Below are 22,388 nucleotides of genomic sequence, written 5' to 3' on the forward strand. Positions count from 1 at the left end.
TCTTTCTTGCTTTTAGTTTTCATATTATTATGGTATACTGAAATTTTAAGGTGCAAAGATGTAGCATCAACTCGGAGGTTTCATTTTAATTTACCTTTTTGGCATTAATTAGGAGTTCTTAACTTTACTGTCTTTTTTTTTTAATTTTTCTTTTTTAGGCCTGCTCGTTGGCACAAAGCCAAGAAAGTTCAGCTCACCCCGGGACAAACAGAAGTGAAGATTGACCTTCCCTTACCTATCGTCGCTTCCAACTTGATGATTGAGTTTTCCGATTTCTACGAGAACTACCAGGCTTCCACTGAGACCCTGCAGTGTCCACGCTGCAGTGCTTCCGTACCGGCCAACCCCGGTGTGTGTGGCAACTGCGGTGAAAATGTGTATCAGTGCCACAAGTGCAGGTGAGCCCCGTGTTTCCTCTGCGGTTCTTAAAGAATTGAAGACACTTTTAGATTTATTGGATTTTTACTATATGGTTGACACTTTTCAGGTCTATCAATTATGACGAAAAAGACCCCTTCCTGTGCAACGCCTGTGGTTTCTGCAAATATGCCCGATTTGACTTCATGTTGTATGCTAAACCATGCTGTGCTGTGGATCCTATTGAAAATGAGGAAGACAGGAAAAAGGTAAAAAAAAAAAAAAAGAAGCCTCTTCTAGGACAAGAAAAGCATTTAAAGGAATTGGTTAAAAATAGGCTTACCATTCCTAAAAGTCAGACTACAAAATGTTTTGTCCCTTTTTGCATAGGCTGTGACCAACATTAACACCCTGTTGGACAAAGCTGACCGGGTCTACCACCAGCTGATGGGTCACCGGCCTCAGTTGGAGAGTCTCTTGTCTAAAGTCAATGAGGCAGCACCTGAGAAGCCCCAGGTCAGTCAAGAGGGACTGAAAGAGCACTTGACCTAAATAAGCACAGCTTGTACTAATGCAACCTGCACATGCTGCAGAGATAACGTTTTTCTAATAGTATTTTCTCTTGTATTTTATTTCTTTCAGGATGACACTGGAGCAGGAGCAGGACTTGGTGCATCCTCTGCTAATGTGAACAGATACATTCAGCAGCTGGCTCAGGAATACAGTGGAGATTGCAAGACCTCATTTGATGAACTCTCCAAGATTATACAGGTTAGGAAGAAAATGCAGTTAACTTTCCTGATATCTGTACCCTTGTTGTCTTCCTGCTCTCATACAATTGTGCCCCTTCCTTCTTTGTTTACAGAAAGTGCTTGCATCTCGTAAAGAGCTCTTGGAGTATGACCTACAACAGAGAGAGGCCGCCACCAAGTCATCTCGGAGCAGCAGTAGCCACCAGCCCACCTTCACCGCCAGTCAGTACCGTGCCCTCTCTGTGCTGGGCTGCGGCCATACATCCTCAACCAAGTGTTACGGCTGTGCCTCAGCTGTTACAGGTCACTGCATCACACTGCTCCGCGCACTGGCCACCAATCCAGCCCTTCGGCAGATCCTAGTCCTCCAGGGTCTCATCCGTGAGCTGTTTGAGTATAACTTGCGTCGCGGTACAGCAGCCATGAGGGAGGAGGTGCGCCAGCTGGTCTGTCTCCTCACTAGGTATGTCCTTTCCTTCACATATTTTCATGTGACAATCAATTGCCTGACTTCAGTTCCACATATAAGCAATGATAGTATTGTAAGTTGTTGGAACGATAACATTGAAATCTCAGCTTTTTGCTTTTTAACTTTCTATGTTAATACACACTGTGTATAATGGTGTTCCATTGTCATTTGGTCTCCTATATCCTTACATGTTTGTTTTTTTTCCCTTGTCTCTCTATCTTTTGCTTCAGAGATCACCCAGAAGCCACTCAGCAGATGAACGATCTGATCATTGCCAAGGTGTCAGCTGCCCTCAAAGGTCACTGGGCCAATCCTGATCTGGTAGGTCTCAGAGGTCATACTGAAAATAATTTAAACCCAAGAAACATTGTTTTTGTGGGGGTTTTTTCCAGGGTCGCTGTGACTATGAACTTTACTATAAAGAGATCAGATTTTAAAATACACACACTATGTTTTTTTGTTTTTTCCCCCATCAGGTTAGTAATTTGCAGTATGAAATGCTGCTGCTAACGGACTCTATTTCAAAAGAGGGTGGATGCTGGGAATTACGGTTGCGTTGTGGTAAGTATTAATAATATACTTCAATTATGTTGTGCATTGTTTGTCTATAAATTAAATTAAATTAATAAAATATGCATATAGAAATCCTGAAAACCATAAATTTCACACCCGAGCCTCAACTCTCGGTACCAAACGACCAGTCGATGGCCCGGGGGTTGGGGACCACTGGGCTAAGGGACACCCAGCAGGCGCCATAAATGCTCTAAATTTATAAACAGTTCATGCAGCTCGGTCAATCCTGGCCAGAAATTTTGAGAGAACAATTTATTTATTTTGGTTTGGTTATTTTTGTCTGACCAAATCAGTCTCGCTCTATACATAGGGTGGTGTTGATTAGACACCTGGAACTATTGCTCTTCTTCTTCTTTTTTCCTCTAATATTATTTTGAAAGAGGTTTTGTTTGATTAAAGCAGTTAAGAGTCTTCAACTAATAGTGTTGTATCTTTTGTTTTGTTTTTCCTCACTCCTTCCCCATATGTAGCCCTCAGCCTGTTCCTCATGTCTGTCAACATAAAGACACCAGTAGTGGTGGAAAACATCACACTGATGTGCCTGAGAATCCTGCAAAAGCTGATTAAGCCCCCTGCTCCCACTAGCAAGAAGAACAAGGTAAAAAAAAATTGCTGCATGTTTAAAATGGATAAATATAAGCATATCTGTTGTGTCGGTTACCACTTGGTTGTATTATGCCACCTAACAAAGTTATGTGTGTTTTCTGTTTAAAGGATGCTGCTATTGAGTCTCTGACTACAGTCAGGCCCTACAGTAATGAAATCCACGCCCAGGCCCAACTCTGGCTCAAAAAAGATCCCAAAGCATCTTATGAGGCCTGGAAAAAGTGTCTTCCAGCAAGATGTAAGTATCGTGTCTGAACGGTTTACATTATCTGAGTCTCACAAGTTTATTCATTTATTGTATTTAATGAAATAGGAGCACTCAATAAACTTCTCATTGTTGTCTATCGCAGGTCAGGAAACGATGTCAAAACCTCAGGGGAAGGCTGAGTTACGGAAACAGTATCTACTTGAGAAGTATGTGTGGAAGTGGAAACAGTTCATGAGGTCTAGAAAAGGAGAAGGCCTTTTCCCGCGCCTGCTTAAACTGAGCCACAACAACTGGCTGCGACAGGTAATAATTAAAAAAAAAATAATAATAATAAAATCAGAAAAATGTTGTTTGCTTTGTTGGTTAGTTCACAAACCGGTAAATGCAATTTCTTAAAAAATGCTAACTTTAGCTCTACTTTTTGCAGGTTCTTTTCACACCTGCCACCCAGGCTGCAAGACAGGCAGCTTGCACTATTGTGGAGGCACTTACCACAATCCCCAGCCGCAAGCAACAGGTCCTGGACCTACTCACCAGGTACGAGTCTCAACAGAAAGCCAGCAAGTCTAACAGACATGACATGCTCTATTTTGAATTTCATATACATAAATTAGGTTGATAATTCCAATGAATTTGGATATACTTAGCAATATAGCATAACTAGTTAAAGATGAATAGCTCTTATCATGTATTTCCATGATTTTATATTTGCTGGAAAATGAATTATCGGGCAGAAAAATAATATTATTTTAAATACTTTACAGATAAAGTGTTAAAGAAGAACATAATTCTGTGCTTAATATTGTAAATGAAAGAAAATGCGTCTCAGGCAGCTCACTTGTTGCATAGTTTCTCAAGCAAAAGGATGAAAACTGTTAAAGTGATTAAAAAACTGTCCATCTTTAAGTTATCTGGATGAACTGAGTGTCGCTGGAGAGTGTGCAGTGGAGTATCTGGGTCTGTACCAGAAGCTGATTAAGCCAACACACTGGAAGATTTATCTGGCTGCCCGGGGAGTCCTGCCCTACATTGGCAACCTGATCACCAAGGTATTATTTTAACGTTCAAAGAATGTAATTTTATAGTCAGATAAACACTGGTGTTTTTAATTTAGTATCTTCATAGTCCTCTTCCTTTCCCAATTTCAACCAACTAAAGTGTCACTAGATCCATTAGAAGTGCTCTTATTTCAGTATCTTATCTTGTTTATTGCTATGATCAGGAAATAGCCAATCTGTTGGCCCTAGAGGAGGCTACACTGAGCACTGACTTGCAGCAAGGCTACGCCCTCAAGAGCTTGACTGGTATGTTAGTTTCCATCTTTAGATTTTCAGCATATATACAGATTGAGTGGTACACATTACTTTTATACCACAAGTAAAGTTGCAGCTAATTCAGACTTTTTTTGGTTCTGTGTGTGTTTTTTTAGGATTGCTGTCATCTTTTGTGGAAGTGGAGTCCATTAAGCGGCATTTCAAAAGTAGGTTGGTCGGCACGGTGCTTAATGGTTATCTGTGCCTGAGGAAGTTGGTGGTTCAGCGAACCAAACTCATTGATGAAACTCAGGATATGCTACTTGAGATGCTGGAAGACATGACGACAGGTGGGCATTGACAATAATAATAAATTTAATTATGTTTTTAAAATGATAATAATATTCTTATTTGGTCAACTGAATATTGTACATATTGTGCTTAATATTTTTTTTTAATTGTATGTCTTGTATTGTTCATAGGAACCGAGTCTGAAACCAAAGCTTTCATGGCAGTGTGCATAGAGACTGCAAAGCGGTACAACCTGGATGACTACAGAACACCTGTGTTCATTTTTGAGAGACTTTGCAGCATCATCTACCCTGTGAGTTGCCTTTACCTCGATTAGAGCTGCATCAAATAATTTGTCTTAAATTTTAATATAATGTTCACTAATTTTCACTAAGTCATACAAGTAATTTTCATTTGACTGAAGGCTTTCAAGTGCAACATCCTGCTGCTTTCTTGACATTTGAGATTAATGATCAAGTAATAAGAAGTAATTATATACAAATTGTTATATTATATACAAATATTTGTATTCTATACAGATATATTTAGATTGAGTGTAGTTTGTGTTTTAAGTAAAGACGAAGAAGTGACGTGCTTGTGTAATTTTGGAAACAGTTTTGAAGCAGAATTTGTTTTAATCTGGAGTAGGGCTGGGCCATATCATACCGTTCACGGTAATACCGGTGTAATGTTAGGCAATGATAAGAAAATGAAATATCGCAATAGAATACGGGTAAAACGCGCATGCGCAGTGCCTTTGTTTTCATACGCACATGGCAGAAAAAGCATGGCGGCGACGGAGAATGAGAAGGGCGAAAGCTGATCGTTGAATGACAGATGAACCAGAATTGGTTTATAGAAATGGTGCAACTTCAGTGGTGTGGAACTGGTTTGGCTTTCGTCTGTCAGATGCACACCAAAGCACAATTTTGTAGAGCATGCAAGCAGGCCGTTGTTATTAACGTGTTTTTCGGAAAATAAGTCGCTCTTAAACTCTTTTGATTTTTCTGAAAAATTGACAGTGCCCCTTATAATTCTTATGTATGAATTCTGGTTGTGCTTACTGACCTCGAACTGATTTATGTGCTACACGGCGCTCGAAAACCTGTCAAAAAATGTTTTAGTACGACTTTACTAAGCTACGGAGCTGCACCGCTTGACGGATTGTCTGAGCATTACAGCTACCGTAGTCAGGAGTCTCGCGGAGTGATATGTACTGTGCTTCAAAATAATATTACCGTATTGTGTGTGTATAACCTCTTTTTAAGTTTTGTGGATATTATACATGGTTATGCTGAGGATATGTCGGCCAATTTCCACTGGAAATGCCTTTTGGTTAAACTGTCAGCAAGGATTTGCATTTGCACTGTTAAATTTTTATATATAACTTTAATGCACATAAAAAAACAGCTGCTTGTTTAAGTGAAAATACTTTTTTTTTTTTTTTTTTTTGGCGCTAATAAAGTTGTGGAGTTGTAGAGTATTTTGTCTAGTGTCAATTATATCGTTATCGCAAATTTTCAAATGTATATCGTGATAAATATTTTGGGCCATATTGCCCTGCCCTAATCTGGAGCATTTGTTTCATTCACTATCTAGGAAGAGAATGAGGTGACAGAGTTCTTTGTAACGCTGGAAAAGGATCCTCAGCAAGAGGACTTCTTGCAAGGTCGCATGCCAGGAAACCCCTACAGCAGCAACGAGCCCGGCATCGGTCCTCTGATGAGGGACATCAAAAACAAGATCTGCCAAGACTGCGACCTGGTGGCTCTTCTTGAAGATGACAGTGGCATGGAGGTAAAGTAACCTTACATTTGAGTTGCTTTGAAGGTTTCCTTTTTTTTGTGAAATTATAAAAGTTGACACAGTTCAAGAAAAAATTACCAGATGTGTTTTTTGTTTTGTTTTGGGGGTTTTTTTGTTTTTGTTTTTCAGCTTCTGGTAAACAACAAAATCATTAGTTTGGATTTGTCAGTGGCAGAGGTCTATAAGAAGGTGTGGTGTCCTACAAATGAGGTGAGACTCACATTTTCTATGAATTAGTTACACTTTTACAAACATTTGGAATACAAATTTTCATGAAATGCTTACAGTCCTTTAAAGAATTAATGGTACTGAGAGCCCACTGACCTTGTCGTTCCCCCCCCCCCCCCCCCCAAAAAAAAAAAAAAAAAAGGGTGAGCCAATGAGAATCATCTATCGTATGAGAGGACTACTTGGAGATGCTACTGAGGAGTTCATAGAGTCACTGGATTCAACTACAGGTTTGATTTGCTTTTAACTTGGTGTATCTTCATAATTGGGGTCAAGCTTGTTCTCGTTTATGTGACTTCTACCAGGTTTTGCCCTTAATATAATTATTGCTGTATGTATTCTTGGCCATCATATGTACCTGTATGCACAGAATGAGATGCAAATGTTTTAATTGACCTCGTTACAGATGAGGAGGAGGATGATGAAGAAGTGTACAAGATGGCAGGAGTGATGGCACAGTGTGGAGGACTCGAGTGTATGCTCAACCGGCTGTCTGGAATCAAAGACTTTAAACAAGGAAGACATCTGCTCACCGTAAGACAGTATTTTTGTGTCAGAAAGCGTTTTGAAATAATACCATTCTTTATTCTCCAATCATCAATGCAAACTGTAATTTTTTTTGTAATTTTGAACTCCTCTTTGAATTACAAAAAACAAATGCTGGTTATCTAGACAATATATATGTCATTATCATTTAGAATTAAATTCATATAGTGCCCTAAATTAGAATTAAAACTTTTTTTTTCTCCCCCAGGTTTTGCTGAAGTTGTTCAGTTACTGTGTGAAAGTGAAGATCAATAGGCAACAGCTTGTCAAACCAGAGATGAACACACTCAATGTCATGCTGGGAACTCTAAACTTGGTGAGTCTTATGCTGATTGTTGTGACTCAGTTTCTAGATTGTATTTTTATATATATATATATATATGTGTGTATATATGTATATATGTATATATGTAGAGAGAGAGAGAAGGGGTGCAACGATACACAAAATTCATGGTTCGGTTCGATACTTTGGTGTCACGGTTTGATATTTTTTCGATACAAAAAAATGTTCATGCCTTTTTAATTTGTCATTTATTAAAATGATAAATATATATTTTAACTCAAAAGTACAGTTTTTAAATTTAATGTTGCCGAAACAACAAAATAATAAAAAATAAATCTATCTGATTGAGAAATCACTCATCTTTGGAAAAGAGAGTTTATTACAGAGAAATGACAATTCCAAAATAAAAGCTACACTATACGCTTCTTCTGGGCTATATTCTCAGCAGCATATTAAACATATCAGGTCCCCATAAGGAGAATCATGTGCTAACGGCTGTCTAAATGACTTGGGTAAAGTTTGTAGCATGCATGCTTGTTGTTTTTGTCTGCTTCCACTTGTCTTTGCACTAGGATGATGTCGGCTTAAATGTGCAGTCATATTCGTTGTGTTCCCACTAGTGCTGTCAGCGTTAATCTCGTTAAAATGACATTAACGCCATAACGCGGCAAATCTCCGTTAAGCCCCCGTGTGTGGGGCTGGACGGCGTCAACACGTTAACAAGCTAACTGTGCTAACGCACTAGTTCCCACCAATTGAGCATTGTGTGGCACATCCAACATACTGTTTTACTTTTGTCCATGACGCGCTTACCTCCAGGGTCATACTTCACATGAAAACCAAAATAGTTCCAAACGCCAGATCTGAATGAGGGTGGGGGAGGTTCAATTTCGGGTAGCGTTGAGGCAGTTGCCATGTTGCAACGAGCTTAACTTCTGTCTTGCTAGCTTGTGCTGCACTCAGTGGATCTGCGCTCGACAGTGCAGCCTAGGCGGAGTAGCCGAACGCAGATCCATTGAGCGCTCAACACAGACAGCATCGTCAGAAAAAAAGTTGATAAAATAAATAAAATATTTTGTATTGTTCGATACATATGCGTACCGAACCGAAAGCACTGTATCGAACGGTTCAATATCGATACGAGTATTGTTGCACCCCTAATATATAGATATATAGATATCGATGGGGAGATGGATAGAGAGAGAGAGAGAGGGAAACATTTTTTAATGTTATTTTTCCTTCAGGCCTTAGTGGCAGAACAAGAGAGTAAGGATAGTGGTGGAGCCTCCATAGCAGAGCAAGTCCTGAGCATCATGGAGATCATTCTGGATGAGGCCAATGCTGAGATTTCAGAGGACAAGGTAACAATCTGAAGCTAATTTTATCTTCTGCTACAATCATAAAATCATACCCTGAAAAAGACCTTTTAATTGCAGTTTTGTGTTTTGTTTTGTTTTTTTAATTAGAAACTGTCTTGTCCTTTGCAGGGTAACCTTCTCCTTACAGGAGACAAGGATCAGCTTGTCATGTTGTTAGACCAGATCAACACCCTGTTTGTGCGCTCCAACCCCAGCGTGCTCCAGGGTCTTCTGCGCATTATTCCATACCTGTCTTTTGGCGAACTAGAGAAGATGAGGATTCTGGTGGAACGCTTTAAACCGTGTTGCAACTTTGACAAGTGAGCACTCAGCTTTTACTTACTAATAAGCACATGAAGACTTTAAAGGGGCTATTATTTTATGTTTTAATGGATAAATCAGGCTAATCTTTGTAGGAGAACCATGCTCCTATGGGGACTTTTATAATTAATTTAGTGAAATTGACTCTTGTTTTTGTGTTTGTGTTGTGTTTCTTTAAGGTACGACGAGGAGCATAGTGCTGATGACAAAGTGTTTTTGGACTGCTTCTGTAAAATCGCTGCTGGAATCAAAAATAACAGCAACGGCCATCAACTGAAAGATCTTATTCTGCAAATAGGAATCACACAGAGTGCACTGGACTACATGAAGAAGCATATCCCAAATGCCAAAAAGTAGGTCTCTTGTAGGTAAATATTTTGTATACAAGTACAAATGCAAGATTTTTTGTTTTTAAACCTCTTTTTTGTTTTTCTGAAATCTCTCATCAGTCTGGATGCGGATGTCTGGAAGAAATTCCTCTCTAGACCTGCTCTACCCTTTATTCTCAGACTTCTCCGTGGTTTGGCTACCCAGCATCCCCCCACACAGGTACAGGATGCTTTGAATATTAGACTAAACTGGAGTCAACTCAGACAGTTCTTTTTGTAAACACATGAACCTGTCTCCCTAATATAACTGAGTGTCATCTTCTTTTGTCTAGGTGCTCATAGGCACAGATTCAATAACAAACTTGCACAAGCTGGAGCAGGTATCCAGTGATGAAGGCATAGGAACTCTAGCAGAGAACCTTCTAGAGGCTCTGAGGGAACACAGTGACGTCAACTTGAAGATTGAAGCAGCCCGCAGAGAAACCAGAGCTGAGAAAAAGCGTATGGCTATGGCTATGAGGCAGAAGGCTCTGGGAACTCTTGGCATGACGGTATTTTTTTTTTTTTTATTATTACCACAGACTTGAATTGAAATGTGGATTTTATTGTAAGCTTTATGTGTTTGCCTTTCAGACCAATGAAAAGGGGCAGGTGGTGACAAAGACTTCACTCTTGAAGCAAATGGAAGAGCTTATAGAGGAACCAGGCTTGACCTGCTGTATCTGTAGAGAAGGTTACAAGTTCCAGGTATAAAAGCACATACAGGATTGAGGGAAGTTTGACATTATTTAACACTGAAGACGTCTGGTTTTGGAATCCTATTTAAAGTATCAGTAGCCAAATTGTAGATAATTAAAATGACGCTCTTATCAGTCTGGTTTGCTGGTTTCCTTGGCATGCTGAAATTTGTTGTGTTGTTTTCAGTTCTCATTTTCATTCTGGTTTCTCTTTCACTAGCCAACCAAAGTCCTGGGTATTTACACTTTCACAAAGCGTGTGGCCTTGGAGGAATTTGAAAACAAGCCTCGCAAGCAGCAGGGTTACAGCACTGTGTCGCACTTTAACATAGTCCACTATGACTGCCATCTGGCAGCAGTCAGGTAGCTACAAACACCAGCATTTACTCTGTGGTGATGTTTAGAGTACCCCTTACATTCTTTCTGTAGCCCCACTTTTCTTTTTTTTGTAATATATGCCTGTTATTTTCACTTATTTTAGGCTGGCTCGTGGGCGAGAGGAATGGGACAGTGCTGCTCTCCAGAATGCTAACACCAAGTGCAATGGTCTGCTTCCTGTGTGGGGGCCACATGTGCCAGAATCAGCTTTTGCCACATGCCTAGCAAGGTTAAAAGAAAAAATCAGCATAAATTAGAGAGAACATTTTCTTCATGTGGCACAATTTCTTCAACCAAACTCTTTTACTGCACAGGCACAACACATATCTTCAGGAGTGCACAGGCCAGCGAGAGCCCACATACCAACTCAACATCCACGATACCAAACTGCTGTTCCTCCGCTTTGCTACTGAGCAGTCATTCAGCGTGGACACAGGAGGTGGAGGTCGAGAGAGCAACATCCACCTCATCCCCTATATCATCCACACTGTTCTCTATGTCCTCAACACGTATGTACATTTTTGATGTGCACAGAAAACACTTGCAGACATTTACTCAATATCAATGCTGAGTTGATACATGTGTGGGACTGATGAGGCTTAAAATAAAACACAAATCCAAAGTTTGATTTCACAGCTCATAGTTCTCATTCCCATCTCACCTTATTTCACTTTGCAAATTCTGTCACTGTAGTACAAGGGCTACGTCCCGAGAGGAGAAGAACCTGCAGAGTTTCCAGGAGCAACCATGTGAGAAATGGGTTGAAAGCTCATATGAAGTTGAAGGGCCCCACTATTACACCATCCTGGCCATGCACATCATGCCACCCGAACGGTGGAGAAGTTCTCGTCTGTACTTCCTGCGGAGACTTCTGGGCACTGCGCATGCCCGTAAAGTCTCGGCAGCCTGTGCAAACAAGTATGAGACCTTTCCTTTCCTGTCTCCATTTGTTTTACACTCAATGCAGGGCACCTTTGTCTGTGATATTAATTAAATCCTTCAAGCAGGGAGCACGTTCAGTGCCAAATTATTAATTTGTTTGCCAATAATTCCAACAGGAAACTTTTACACTAGTGTAATTTTATTTTGAATACATCTAAGACATGTGTGTCTTAGATGTATTGACCAGTAAAGCAGGTCAGAGTTTATAAATTTAAAAAGAAAAAGGAACAAACATTGAATGTTGTGTCCATTATTTATCTCAGAAGGTCTTCATCCACATCTTCTCTTATCTATTCTCAGGCTCACAGATAAAACACCAAAGGAATATGCAGTGTATCGCTCACCTCTTCTTTTCTGGGGCCTGGTGGACCTGGTCTACGACATGTTCAGGGTAAAGTATTTTGCCTGTCGATACTGTAAAACTATGGTATTATGCTCTTTCAATTTTGGGGATGCTTTGTAAAAATAGGAATCATTACCTGTAAAAACAGAATTCAGAATGTTGTTTGTTTGGTTTTTTTTGGGGGGGGTGTTTAGGGACATTTTCAATCTAATGGGAACACTGACATTAGATAATTAGATAGTATACTGTAATTCCCTCTTCTGCTCTTGATTTTGTTTTACAGAAGGTACCAACCAGCAACACAGAGGGCGGCTGGTCCTTTTCACTGGCAGAATATGTCCGTCACAATGACATGCCCATCTATGAGGCCTCAGAGCGTGTGCTCAGGGCTTTCCAGGATGAACTCATGCCCGCTGAATCCCTGTCCGAGTTCTTTGATGTTGTAGGTCAGTATGCACACACACCTATGTTTCTGGCTGATACTATTCTGATACTACTTCTTTTTAGACAAGATAAATCATCTCAGATAGAGAAAGCCCACAAAAAAGAACATTTTGGTAGTGAAATTTCAGTGAAATCCATCCCAAATAAATGCCGTCAGTGAATAAGAGGATTTGCATTTTTTAGTGCAGAAGTATAAACAAGCTTCACAGTTTATTTTCATCTTCTCTTATGCCATTTTTCTTTTAATTTACGACACTTCTTTTCTGGTGTGAATAATAAACTGTGGTGTTGGTCGAATGTTACTATTAAACTTTGTTTTTCAGGTCTCCTCTCTGAAATTCCAGACCCGGACCTCTTCCTGCAGGATTTGTTGAACTCTTTGCCCTAATGGCCAACCTCAAACCACAACCCCTCAAACACAAAACGCCCCTGCAATTATCATCTGGACACCTACCAGCTGAACAAAAATTTACTTTTTACACACTGATATTCACACAGTGTATACACCACACTTCCTACTTAACTCCCACTCCCATATGACATCTTCAAATGATCTTTAAGCAGAAACTGTGTAGTTTAAAAAAAAAAAAAAACAAAGAAAAAGAGAAAAGATCCATCTCTGTAAAGTTTAACACAGAAACACCGTGCTGTCAAAGGTTGGGGAGGACACACAAAACAGAATTTACACTTTGATTCAAACTCTTTCAGACTAGAGTTGAGATCACAACTTGTTTCAGGAAGCTTGAGGAAAAAAAAGAAGCAGGGCTCTGCCGACCACCCAGCCACAACCATTCACATCTGTCACCATCAAGGCATCTGTCTCTTTATGATGCCATAGATTATCAAAAAAAGGCCAGCTGAATTTAATGATTTATGTGAAAAGAAGAAATAATAGTTTTTTTGTTGATGGGAACAGCTTACGAATTCTGTTTTGTTGTGATCCTATCTTTTGGCTTTAAACTCCTCCCCCTCTCTTTGGGGTACAATAACTAAAATGTTTTGGGTATTTGACCCACCACCTATGAAGAGCGGCATTTGATTTTAACTCATTTTCCTTTGTTTTGTTTTTTTCTTTCCATTTTTGTTTTGCTTTAAGTTTTTTTTGGTAAGGGTTTTTTAAAATGGCAGAAGGTTTCACTGTCACATGGTTGCAAGCTAACCTGTCCTTTTCTTCTGGGCTTTTGCTGTTTGATCTTTATGTAGGGTCTAACTGGAATTTGAGTGACGGACAGGGAAACAAAAAAGCAGTTTGGTTTTATTTTTTTCTTGTATCGACCTTGGAAGCAAAGAGGGGGAAAGAGCAATGAAGTGTTTTATTTTCTTCCACAAAGTTATGCCTTGGTGATGAAGTAAACTTTGGATTGATGAAAACATTTCCATCTGTTGCAGTGAAACACCAGACTTGTCTAAATGAATAATAAACATAGACCTACATTATATCCTTTACACCTTTTCTCTTTTGACTAATTATTTTGACTTTTTTTCCCCTCTTGAGCCTCTCTGCACTCTTTAATTTAGGTTTTGGTTTTCCTCAAAATTTCTGGAAACACACACGTCAGTTTCCAGAACAGATTTATGGAAAGCAAAGTCTCACTTTTACCCTCAACAGTTGAGCAAACTTTCAACTTACAATTATTACAGCACCCTTGTACTCAAGAGTTGAATGCATGGTGTGGAGTTCACCCAGTTTCTCGTCAATTCACCTATTCCCGCTGCTATACGATGTTTAACTGTTGCTGAATGTCTGCTTTTTGAATTTAGCCTATGATTAATAAAGCCGTAATAATTCCAAATCTGATTCAGGGTAACCTCTTCTGTTCCGGCTGGTTTCTAGATTTGGGGAAAAAAAATATTAAAACCTGCACCTTTGTTTCCTTTAATCGTATGACAGTGCTCATAACGCTGCTGTCTGTAAACATCCACAGAATACAAATGAACTCTAAATAATATGGAAAGTGTAGTTTAAATTGGATCTCATATCTGTTGGATTGATTTAGTCTTTGACGGTTTCATTAAAATTCATTTCTTTACATTTTGCTTCAAATGCGACATTTTTTTCTTAGAACTTCTTTAGGTGGTCTATAGGAATAGTTCCCCAGGCTCTCCGAAGGTCTGGATCCTGGATGCTTCAAGAAGCCTGGAGAGCTGTTCCTGAAGACTACTTAAAGTATATCACAAGAATGCTCCCTAATAGTTTAGACGAAGAAGATAAAGATAAGGCTTTATTGATCCCACAACGGGGAAATTTTTGCATCACCTCAGCTCAGGTACAGATATTAGAAGGAAATATAAAAAATACAAATAAGTACAATCAATGGAAAAAAAAAAGTAAGATAATACACTATATACAATGGTAGCATACACAGTATGTGATTATGGATATAGTTGGAAATATGGAAGACATAAACTATATAGCTTGGAAGGTCATGGAAGGTCCATTATGCATGAGGTGGTGACCGTGGATGTTCACAGTGTCCAGTGACTTATGACATCGTGATTGAGGAGTTATAGAGTCTAACTGCTGTTGGGATGAATGATCTGCGAAAGCACTCCTTTAGAATAGAAAGACTGTTACAACTGCACAATCTGTTTTTCCCCTTTATATATTTGCACATTTCAACTAACTGCTGCACCTACTTCCAAGTTTTTCAAGCAAAATGTAAAGAAATGAAGGGTGGCTAGAGACTTTTTGCGCAGCACTTTACATCAATCAGTATACTTTTCATTAAAAATACAGGCATGTGCGTAGTGGTGTAAGATGGTAAGTCCCCAGTCTGATTACTTCCTCTTTTCGTGCACAGAGGGTTAAAACTCCAGAAATGTATTTAAGAACACTTTTATAAAAGTTTGCAGCTTTAAAGCAGAGCTCTGAGAATTCATGGTTGAATAATTGTGGATCCCATGTGAAGTGTTGTTGCATTAATGCACACTAGAGGGTGACATTGAATATGACACTAAAGTCGAACCTTTCTGGGCTCAACACAGAATCATAATTTAATCATTTACATTTTGAAAGTGCCAGAGCAAACAAAATAAAGAAAAATTTATTTATATATATATATATATATATATATATATATATATATATATATATATATATATATATATATATATATATATATATATATATATATATATATATATATATATATATAAAAATATTAAACTTTTTTTTTTTTTTTTAATCCATTTTGTTAGAAAACAAAACAAGCAGCACATGATGGGAAAACATGTCATTTTACTTAAAATTGCACAGGAAAGCACATTGCACTTTTCACTTATGGCTTTCAGCAACAAATTTTATACATGACTGACAATATCTTAAACATTTACAAAAAGTATGCATTGGCATAAAAATAACTTTTACCCTTTATACAAAGGAATATGACTTTCAGTTTAATAAAACTGTAATAACATGGTCTTGAAGTTCTAAGAAGTACTTAGATTTAAGGCATAACATGCACATTTCTAGGGCCTGTACAATAACCAATAGGATCACGGTGCAGGTAGTCACAGTTAATGAGAACTCCCATCTTTTCCACCATTTGTGCTTAAGAAGACATTTGGAGAAAAAAAAGTTTATAAAAATGTCGAGATTTTGTTTTCCTTTTCGTATTTCAACCCTCTTTCGGTGCACTTCTTACTGGCAACACAAAGGCGACACATCCTCAGAAGGTGAGGGGAACAGCCTCATGGCCTCTCTGGAGGATTTGGTGTAGCCATTATGGAAAATGAAGGCCTTCTTCACTGTGAAAAAGGAGACAGTCTTGTCCCACACGTCAGAGCTGCTCATTCCAGTGCTTAGATGGCTCTCTAACGTGGAGCGGAGCCTCACTGCTCTGTTTGTGCACTTCCTTTCCAAAATCATCATCTTACACAGGCTGTGGAAGGAGATGAAGAAACATCAGATTAATGGTAGATGCAGAGAATTGGGTTGTTTCCAGGAGAAAACTACCAGCATGCTTAAATAATGACAGCACATGTAGAAATGGTTTTGGTAACATTCATTCAACATAAAAAAAAAAAAGGAAAAAAACAAAACTTTCAATCACTTTTGAGTCAAATTCATAGATAGTGGAGGAAACATTGCTGTGACGCCTATTCAAAACTAGGATCAAGCCTGGGATGATCTACTTCTACCATGAAGTTTCTTGTATTCGAGCTTACGTTGTGTGTTGATCCCTCATGGCGAATATGCAGTCGGATGGCGTCCCGTGAGTCCAGGCCCGTGTGGGTTACAAGAAAACGTTCAGGGTTATGATTTTACCCACAGAGACCTCCCTCATTTATATACTTATGCCAACTTTCCCACTGATTTAATGTGATGTTGGTTCTCACAGTGGTTGGCCAATCACAAAGCAGCATTATGACAATAGGATGTGAATGAATTAGTTGAATTCATTGGGGTACAATGGCCACAATCCAAACAAACAGGTGGGAGGGGCCCATTGCTTGCCCCTTGTTGAGGGAGATATCCTTGTTATTGTATCCACTGGGATGATATGTGGTGGGAACGTGGAGGACAACATCTGTCTGAGGACATGCCTCCTGGAGGAGAAAGACGTCCATTGGTGGGCAGAGTTTCCAGATAGGCAACCTAAATATTTAGATACATTTTTGGAAATGTGATCTATGTGAGGACAACAAAAAGCATCATCACAGACTGGATCTGCATCTAAGTGTTGTTAGTACCTGCTATATTAGTCTTTAATATAGAATAATCCCTTTTCTGTTGCAACAACCTGAGAAAGTGAAGTGGTTTTCACTTTTTTCTCAATTTCTTAAACTTTTCATGTCAAACAGTGTAAGAGTTTTGCACCTTTTTATTCACAGATTCTTAAAAAAAGTTCATCATCCTATCCAGAAAGTTTCCCACCCTCCACACACACACTCCCTATTCTTCTTATTTAACTTTCTGTCTCTATTTCAGCCTCTCCAATTCTCACGGTAAACATCTCCCGCGCTTGATCGGCCGACAATGGCATACAATCCATCCAGATGGTGTGCCTGGAAGCCCTGTTGACAGCCCTGTTTTCCTGGGTGTGTGCGTGCATGTGTTGTTAGTGGGGCTCGAAGGGGGGGTTGGTCACTCAATCTTTGTGCGATGGGGCACACTTCCTTTGTGCAGGCGGCCTCAGAGTCATTAAACACTGAAGTGTGGGAAGCCTGGGACCACAGCGGCTCCCACGTTCCACACAGGCAGGAAGGGAGCGTGTGACTGAGACGTGGCCAGCGGCATGCAGGTCAGCCAGCTGTGTGAGTGTGTGTGTGTGGGGTAGGGAAAGTGAATGAGAGTGTGGCTGTCTGCATGAGTTTGTGGGGGGTTGCCTGATGTGTCAGCATGTGCTGGGAGCGTGAAAGCTTAAAGCTGAAGCACTTTACAATTCACACACAGCTCTAATCACGTTCATCAGATTAAAGCTGACAAACTGAACATCAAAGGTGTCGCTAATGAGTCATTATAACAGGCAAATTTTGAATGGCAGTACTTTTTTGTAACTGAGAGAGTAAACTTTGTATCAGCTCTACAGTCTTTAGATATCACACAAATCTATGAAAATGCTTGAGATTGGTGAACGTAATGAAAATTAGCTGCGATTAATCACTAATACTTCAGCTTCATCAGGGCTGGATATTGTCTGAGTGATTTGGTCAGATTATAAAGCTGTCTCTCAAGGATTGTACTAAACCTTGAATGAGGAAACACCTTATAAACATATAACAGTTTAATCAGATTATCTGAAAAAAGGGTTAAATATTCATAGTCTAAATATTCTCTTTTCTTTTTCAGCTGAATATTTTTGAGTTGCAAATCTGTTGCTTTCTTTCTCTTTGAATCTTCGAGGCACCTCAACCTGTTGCACAGCTCTGAAAGTCTGCCATTTCACACTGGTGGAAGTGGCTGCATGTTGGTCTTTCTCTAATGCTTGGCCCTCTGTAACACCCACGTGTGCCTGGTGGCAGAGGCACTTTGTCTTCAATTACGTGGCGGCGAAGATGACATGAGACAGCGGCATGCTTCCCTCTGGGGTCACCACTTTCCCATATCAGCACAAGCACCAGGTCAGTCTCCCATCTACCCCCACTCAGCCCCCCTCCCTCTGCCCACTCCACCCCGGGCTTTCTCTTGCAGTCTATTCCTCCACCTGCTCCCCAGAGACACACTCATTGTCCCCACGGCTATAAACACTTCATTGAGCATGTGGCAGCCCTGCGTTCCTCAAAGCCCTTCCCAGCACTCCCATTGGCCCGGGGACTGTGAGAAACTCCATCAAGCCTAAGACTCACACATTCATATGGAGATTTGGGTGTATAAATACAGGGCAGTGGCAGAGGAGAGGAGAACGCAGCTCAGATCCAACCAGCTCTTCAACCCGAGTAGAGACCCTGACTCCACAGCAATGGCTCCCTCTGTTTTTGGACAAGCAAACAAGGAACACCTGACCCCTGCTCACAAGGTAAATACTTTTTTCAGAAAAGTCTCATAACTGGATTTGTGTTGGTACAAATAATTCAATTAAAAGCAATGTTCAATTTGACTAAAATATATATATTTTTCTCCTTCTTTTCTTCAGCTGAGAAAGCCAATGGTAGAGAAACTACGCAGAGACCGCATCAACACCAGCATCGAGCAGCTGAAATCCCTGCTGGGGCCTGAGTTCCTCAGGCAGCAGCCTGACTCCAAGCAGGAGAAGGCTGACATCCTGGAGATGGCTGTGTCATATCTGAGAAACTGGCACCAGCAGCAGAAGCAGGCCGGCTTGACCTCTAGCCCGATGGTGGCTAGCGACGGTTACTCCCACTGCGTGCAGGAGGCTGTCAGCTTCCTGTCCCACTGCCAGGTCCAGACTCAAGCCCACAGGCTGTTACTCAGCCACTTTCACGGCCTGCAGGCGTCCAGCGGGACCAGTCACAGTCCCTGCAACCTCCCTTCTCCTCCTGGCTCCCCACTCCATCAGGTCAGCTCCAGCAAGGGCGTAAGCCAGGTCAGCTGTGCTCTGTGGAGGCCCTGGTAACATCAGGAGATCACGGGATCACCTGTGAACCGAGAGAGAACTACGTCTGTGAACGTCATGGACAGAGAGTTAAGGACTTATAGAGAAGTCTGCTTTCTTCTGCTTTAGCAGAAGATTCAATACTGTCAAGTGTTTTATTTTGTGGTGAAATCAGCACGATGTGCCGGTACTCCTTTGGAAGGACTGAAATGATTTAGTGTATTATATATGATACACGCTTTATTATTTGGAGTGCTCATTCTGTGAATGTGTTAATTGTCCCTGTGGGAAAACTGCTCCTGACTTTTTGTTTGTTTTGCAAACATCATTGAATTATATTAACCACATTGGTTTGAAACTATTTAAGTGTCCGAGACACTGATCGATGTGTTTACTGTTTGTCCCTGATGCTGAGTGTCACTGATTGACGTGTTTCATCAGTTTGCTGTTGATGAATCAAAAACAAGCCATAGAGAGATCCCATGGATCCGTCTGTACTGTAAATCTTATAACGATTATACTTTTGTTTTATTTGTAACCATCATTTGGCCTGTGTATGAAGGATACTGATACTGTAACCGTTACCTGTCCACTTGTAATGTTCATAATGGATTTTTAAAATCTTCATAACAATGCCTTTTATAAAGGCCTTTTTTGCGCTGATATCAATCTTTGTAAAAAGAATCTGATTTATTGCTTCCTTGAGGAGTTTGATATTGAAAAAATAAATAAATGAGAAACTTCTGATGAAGTTCTGCAAATATAAGTAATCGCAATGTGCTTTCTTTTAAAGAAAACTACAGTGCTAAATATGTCTTGACTTATTACTGATTGATTCATTTCTGTACACCAGAGTGGGAGACAGAGAGGGGGAGCTGGTGGAGTGGGGGACTAAAAACCTAAATCCAGTCATACTAGAACTGACAGCAGCTTTAGTTCAGTGTAAGAATTGAGCCCTGGATCTTGTAAAGATTCATTAGGTTAGTGCTAAATATTTGGTGGTTTGATCACCATTTATGCATCTATGGCTCCAGTAATTAGTCACTTACATCACTACAAACCTTCTAAACATTGTAAAGACTTAGGAAATGGGGAAAATAAAATGGAGATATAACAGAAAATCCAACTAGATGCAAGTTTTCACCATTTAAAGAGTGAAAAAAATTAAAATGCACAAGTTTGTCTTTTTTTCTTGCCACAGTGACAGGTGTATAACACATCTGTTTGCACAGGTCTGGTGGAGCTAACTGGTGGCACTCTACAAGTGCTTAAATTAAATTATAATTCTTACAAAATGACTACATTTTCAAGTCATTTTAAGTGACAGTAATTTAAACAAAATGCAACTAAAGAGTTTGAATCGTCAATGTTAATTTACTGATTCAGGAGAGTGTCTTGTTTAGCTAAATTTTGATTTGGGATTTACCACAGGTATCATTAACATGTCATCTTATCCGACCTGGTAATCATCAACAGGTGCTTAAAAAAAAAAAAAAATCAAAAATCAGTATGTAGACGCCCCAGCAGGCCACATATGCCGCTTTTCTCTGTTGTGATTGTCTTGGTATGTTGTGCAGTGCTTGAGTTATCTCTCAAGTGCCACAAAAGTCTTTCACAATTATTTGTGTGCGCTGAAGTTGTGGAGAATGTGGGACTTTCTCAGGGTCTAGTTTGCCAGGCCAGATGGTCTGGCTGAAGCTGCCCCCCCAAACAGGAGATCAAACACCGTAGCTAATGTGATGTGTAACAAGACACACTTCTATTGTTCCCATCTTGGGACCAGTGAATAGGCGCAGAGTGTGGGAAACGGGAGATACCACACTCACAGAGAGATGGCTGACGGGAAGCAGCTCTGTGCCGCCGCAGGTCTGAGCAATGGCCGAGACTTTATGGCATGAATTCAGCGCTCTCAGGCGGCTGGTGGGAGGGGGACTCGTCTTCCCACACACTTGTAGACAAAGACCCCCAGCAGCCATGTAGTGCACACCAACTTCCAAAGGAGGAGAACTTCGCACTGACATGATGACAAAGAGAAAAAAAGAGATTTAAAAAGCGCTGGGCTCATTGAAAGTTACTGGATTTTTTTTAATTTTTTCCAGTAATGACAACAGTTTTAAGTAGTACTGCTGATATGGGCCACACAGATGTAAGAGGAGAAAGAAAATAAAAATAAAAAACAGGGCTCCATTACAGTGAATTTTAATTCTCCACAGATCAGAGATTTACCTTTTTACCTGCTTTTATCTCTCTCATATCAGATTTATTGTGAATTATTGTTCAATACCTGTAGCACTTTTTGAGCATTTTCTACTGTTCAGATGCTGCTTTTACATGACTTGTGGTGGGGATGCTGCCACTGACTGGACTCACTGCTGTACAAAAGTCTTGAGACTCCCCTCATTTATTTATTTTAGATTTTTCTATGAAAATGGGAAATATGGGCATTGAAAAATGTGCAAGAAGAAATGGAAATATAGTGTATAAGACAAAAACAGACAATCGTATAATCTAGTGAGTTCCAATATTTGGTGTGACAACACAGCCTGAACTTTTCTGTGTTCATAATTTCATCAATTTTAACAAGCTCTCAAACACCACCGGCTGACTGCACAGATGGCCGTATGCACACCCAGCTTTACCTCTCTCCTTACCTCCTCTGTACACATTGATCATGACTCAAACTATAAATGTCGACTTTGAATTCATCACTCTACCAGACCTGTTGTGTCTGACTTTCAGTCCCGTTCTGGTGTAATTTTTCATACCTGAGCCTTCTCTCTGTTTCCCCTCTTTATGACCAACCTTCCTCTGAGACCACTTCTGATGAGGCTTATGAATAGTAGATGAATCAACTGAAGGGACAGATACATCCATCAGATCTGGTGTTAAAGCTTTTCTTTCATTTTTCCTATTTCTTAAAGACATGACTTTCAGATACTGTACATCTGATGTAAATAGATGTAAAGACACTGTAGAGACACACTTCGAACTGGGCAGAGATATGCCAAGTTGGCTACTAAGACCTCTTTGGGAATCACCTTGTTCGTGTAAATATACTATTTTATGACTCTGAAGCTGTGTTATTTTTTAGCAATTTTCATACATTTCAATAAAGAAGTAGGTTTAAATTATATTATATGTTTTTGCAACAGGCTCCTAGTAACAAAGT

The 22,388-nt window shown here is 39.9% G+C and overlaps 2 protein-coding genes across 13 annotated transcripts in view; both read left to right on the plus strand.

The window, feature by feature from the left end:
- The window catches only part of ubr4 (ubiquitin protein ligase E3 component n-recognin 4), a 54,336-nt gene extending 40,319 nt beyond the window's left edge, over positions 1 to 14,017 (plus strand). For all 12 annotated transcript variants that reach the window (XM_035905503.2, XM_006785442.3, XM_006785448.3 and 9 more), the window contains 33 exons: positions 159 to 398; positions 488 to 626; positions 748 to 873; positions 1,000 to 1,128; positions 1,223 to 1,572; positions 1,809 to 1,899; positions 2,055 to 2,139; positions 2,622 to 2,749; positions 2,866 to 2,995; positions 3,108 to 3,268; positions 3,393 to 3,502; positions 3,873 to 4,014; positions 4,188 to 4,269; positions 4,395 to 4,568; positions 4,701 to 4,822; positions 6,109 to 6,306; positions 6,445 to 6,525; positions 6,686 to 6,773; positions 6,950 to 7,077; positions 7,298 to 7,405; positions 8,617 to 8,733; positions 8,860 to 9,050; positions 9,231 to 9,404; positions 9,501 to 9,600; positions 9,713 to 9,931; positions 10,014 to 10,127; positions 10,338 to 10,480; positions 10,599 to 10,724; positions 10,810 to 11,004; positions 11,189 to 11,413; positions 11,738 to 11,828; positions 12,064 to 12,226; positions 12,548 to 14,017. In XM_035905503.2, coding sequence (XP_035761396.2) covers positions 159 to 398; positions 488 to 626; positions 748 to 873; positions 1,000 to 1,128; positions 1,223 to 1,572; positions 1,809 to 1,899; positions 2,055 to 2,139; positions 2,622 to 2,749; positions 2,866 to 2,995; positions 3,108 to 3,268; positions 3,393 to 3,502; positions 3,873 to 4,014; positions 4,188 to 4,269; positions 4,395 to 4,568; positions 4,701 to 4,822; positions 6,109 to 6,306; positions 6,445 to 6,525; positions 6,686 to 6,773; positions 6,950 to 7,077; positions 7,298 to 7,405; positions 8,617 to 8,733; positions 8,860 to 9,050; positions 9,231 to 9,404; positions 9,501 to 9,600; positions 9,713 to 9,931; positions 10,014 to 10,127; positions 10,338 to 10,480; positions 10,599 to 10,724; positions 10,810 to 11,004; positions 11,189 to 11,413; positions 11,738 to 11,828; positions 12,064 to 12,226; positions 12,548 to 12,612 — 4,735 coding nt within the window. In that variant the 3' untranslated portion in view covers positions 12,613 to 14,017. The remainder of the gene's footprint in view (positions 1 to 158; positions 399 to 487; positions 627 to 747; positions 874 to 999; positions 1,129 to 1,222; positions 1,573 to 1,808; positions 1,900 to 2,054; positions 2,140 to 2,621; positions 2,750 to 2,865; positions 2,996 to 3,107; positions 3,269 to 3,392; positions 3,503 to 3,872; positions 4,015 to 4,187; positions 4,270 to 4,394; positions 4,569 to 4,700; positions 4,823 to 6,108; positions 6,307 to 6,444; positions 6,526 to 6,685; positions 6,774 to 6,949; positions 7,078 to 7,297; positions 7,406 to 8,616; positions 8,734 to 8,859; positions 9,051 to 9,230; positions 9,405 to 9,500; positions 9,601 to 9,712; positions 9,932 to 10,013; positions 10,128 to 10,337; positions 10,481 to 10,598; positions 10,725 to 10,809; positions 11,005 to 11,188; positions 11,414 to 11,737; positions 11,829 to 12,063; positions 12,227 to 12,547) is intronic.
- Positions 14,018 to 18,520: 4,503 nt separating this feature from the next.
- Positions 18,521 to 19,954, plus strand: LOC102776649 (transcription factor HES-5-like). Its single transcript, XM_006785441.3, has 2 exons — positions 18,521 to 18,682; positions 18,800 to 19,954. Exons 1-2 carry the CDS (start codon positions 18,521 to 18,523, stop codon positions 19,238 to 19,240), a joined length of 603 nt encoding a protein of 200 aa, XP_006785504.1. The 3' UTR covers positions 19,241 to 19,954.
- Positions 19,955 to 22,388: the final 2,434 nt, after the last annotated feature.

The sequence above is a fragment of the Neolamprologus brichardi genome, chromosome 20, assembly GCF_056152115.1.
Source record: "Neolamprologus brichardi isolate AB-2024 chromosome 20, ASM5615211v1, whole genome shotgun sequence".
Taxonomy (NCBI): Eukaryota; Metazoa; Chordata; class Actinopteri; order Cichliformes; family Cichlidae; genus Neolamprologus; species Neolamprologus brichardi.

Coding starts and splice junctions, on each gene's coding strand:
- LOC102776649 (XM_006785441.3), top strand. CDS start 18,521: ATGGAGATTTGGGTGTATAAATACAGGGCAGTGGCAGAGGAGAGGAGA. Junction 18,683..18,799: donor ACCTGACCCCTGCTCACAAG/GTAAATACTTTT, acceptor TCTTTTCTTCAG/CTGAGAAAGCCAATGGTAGA.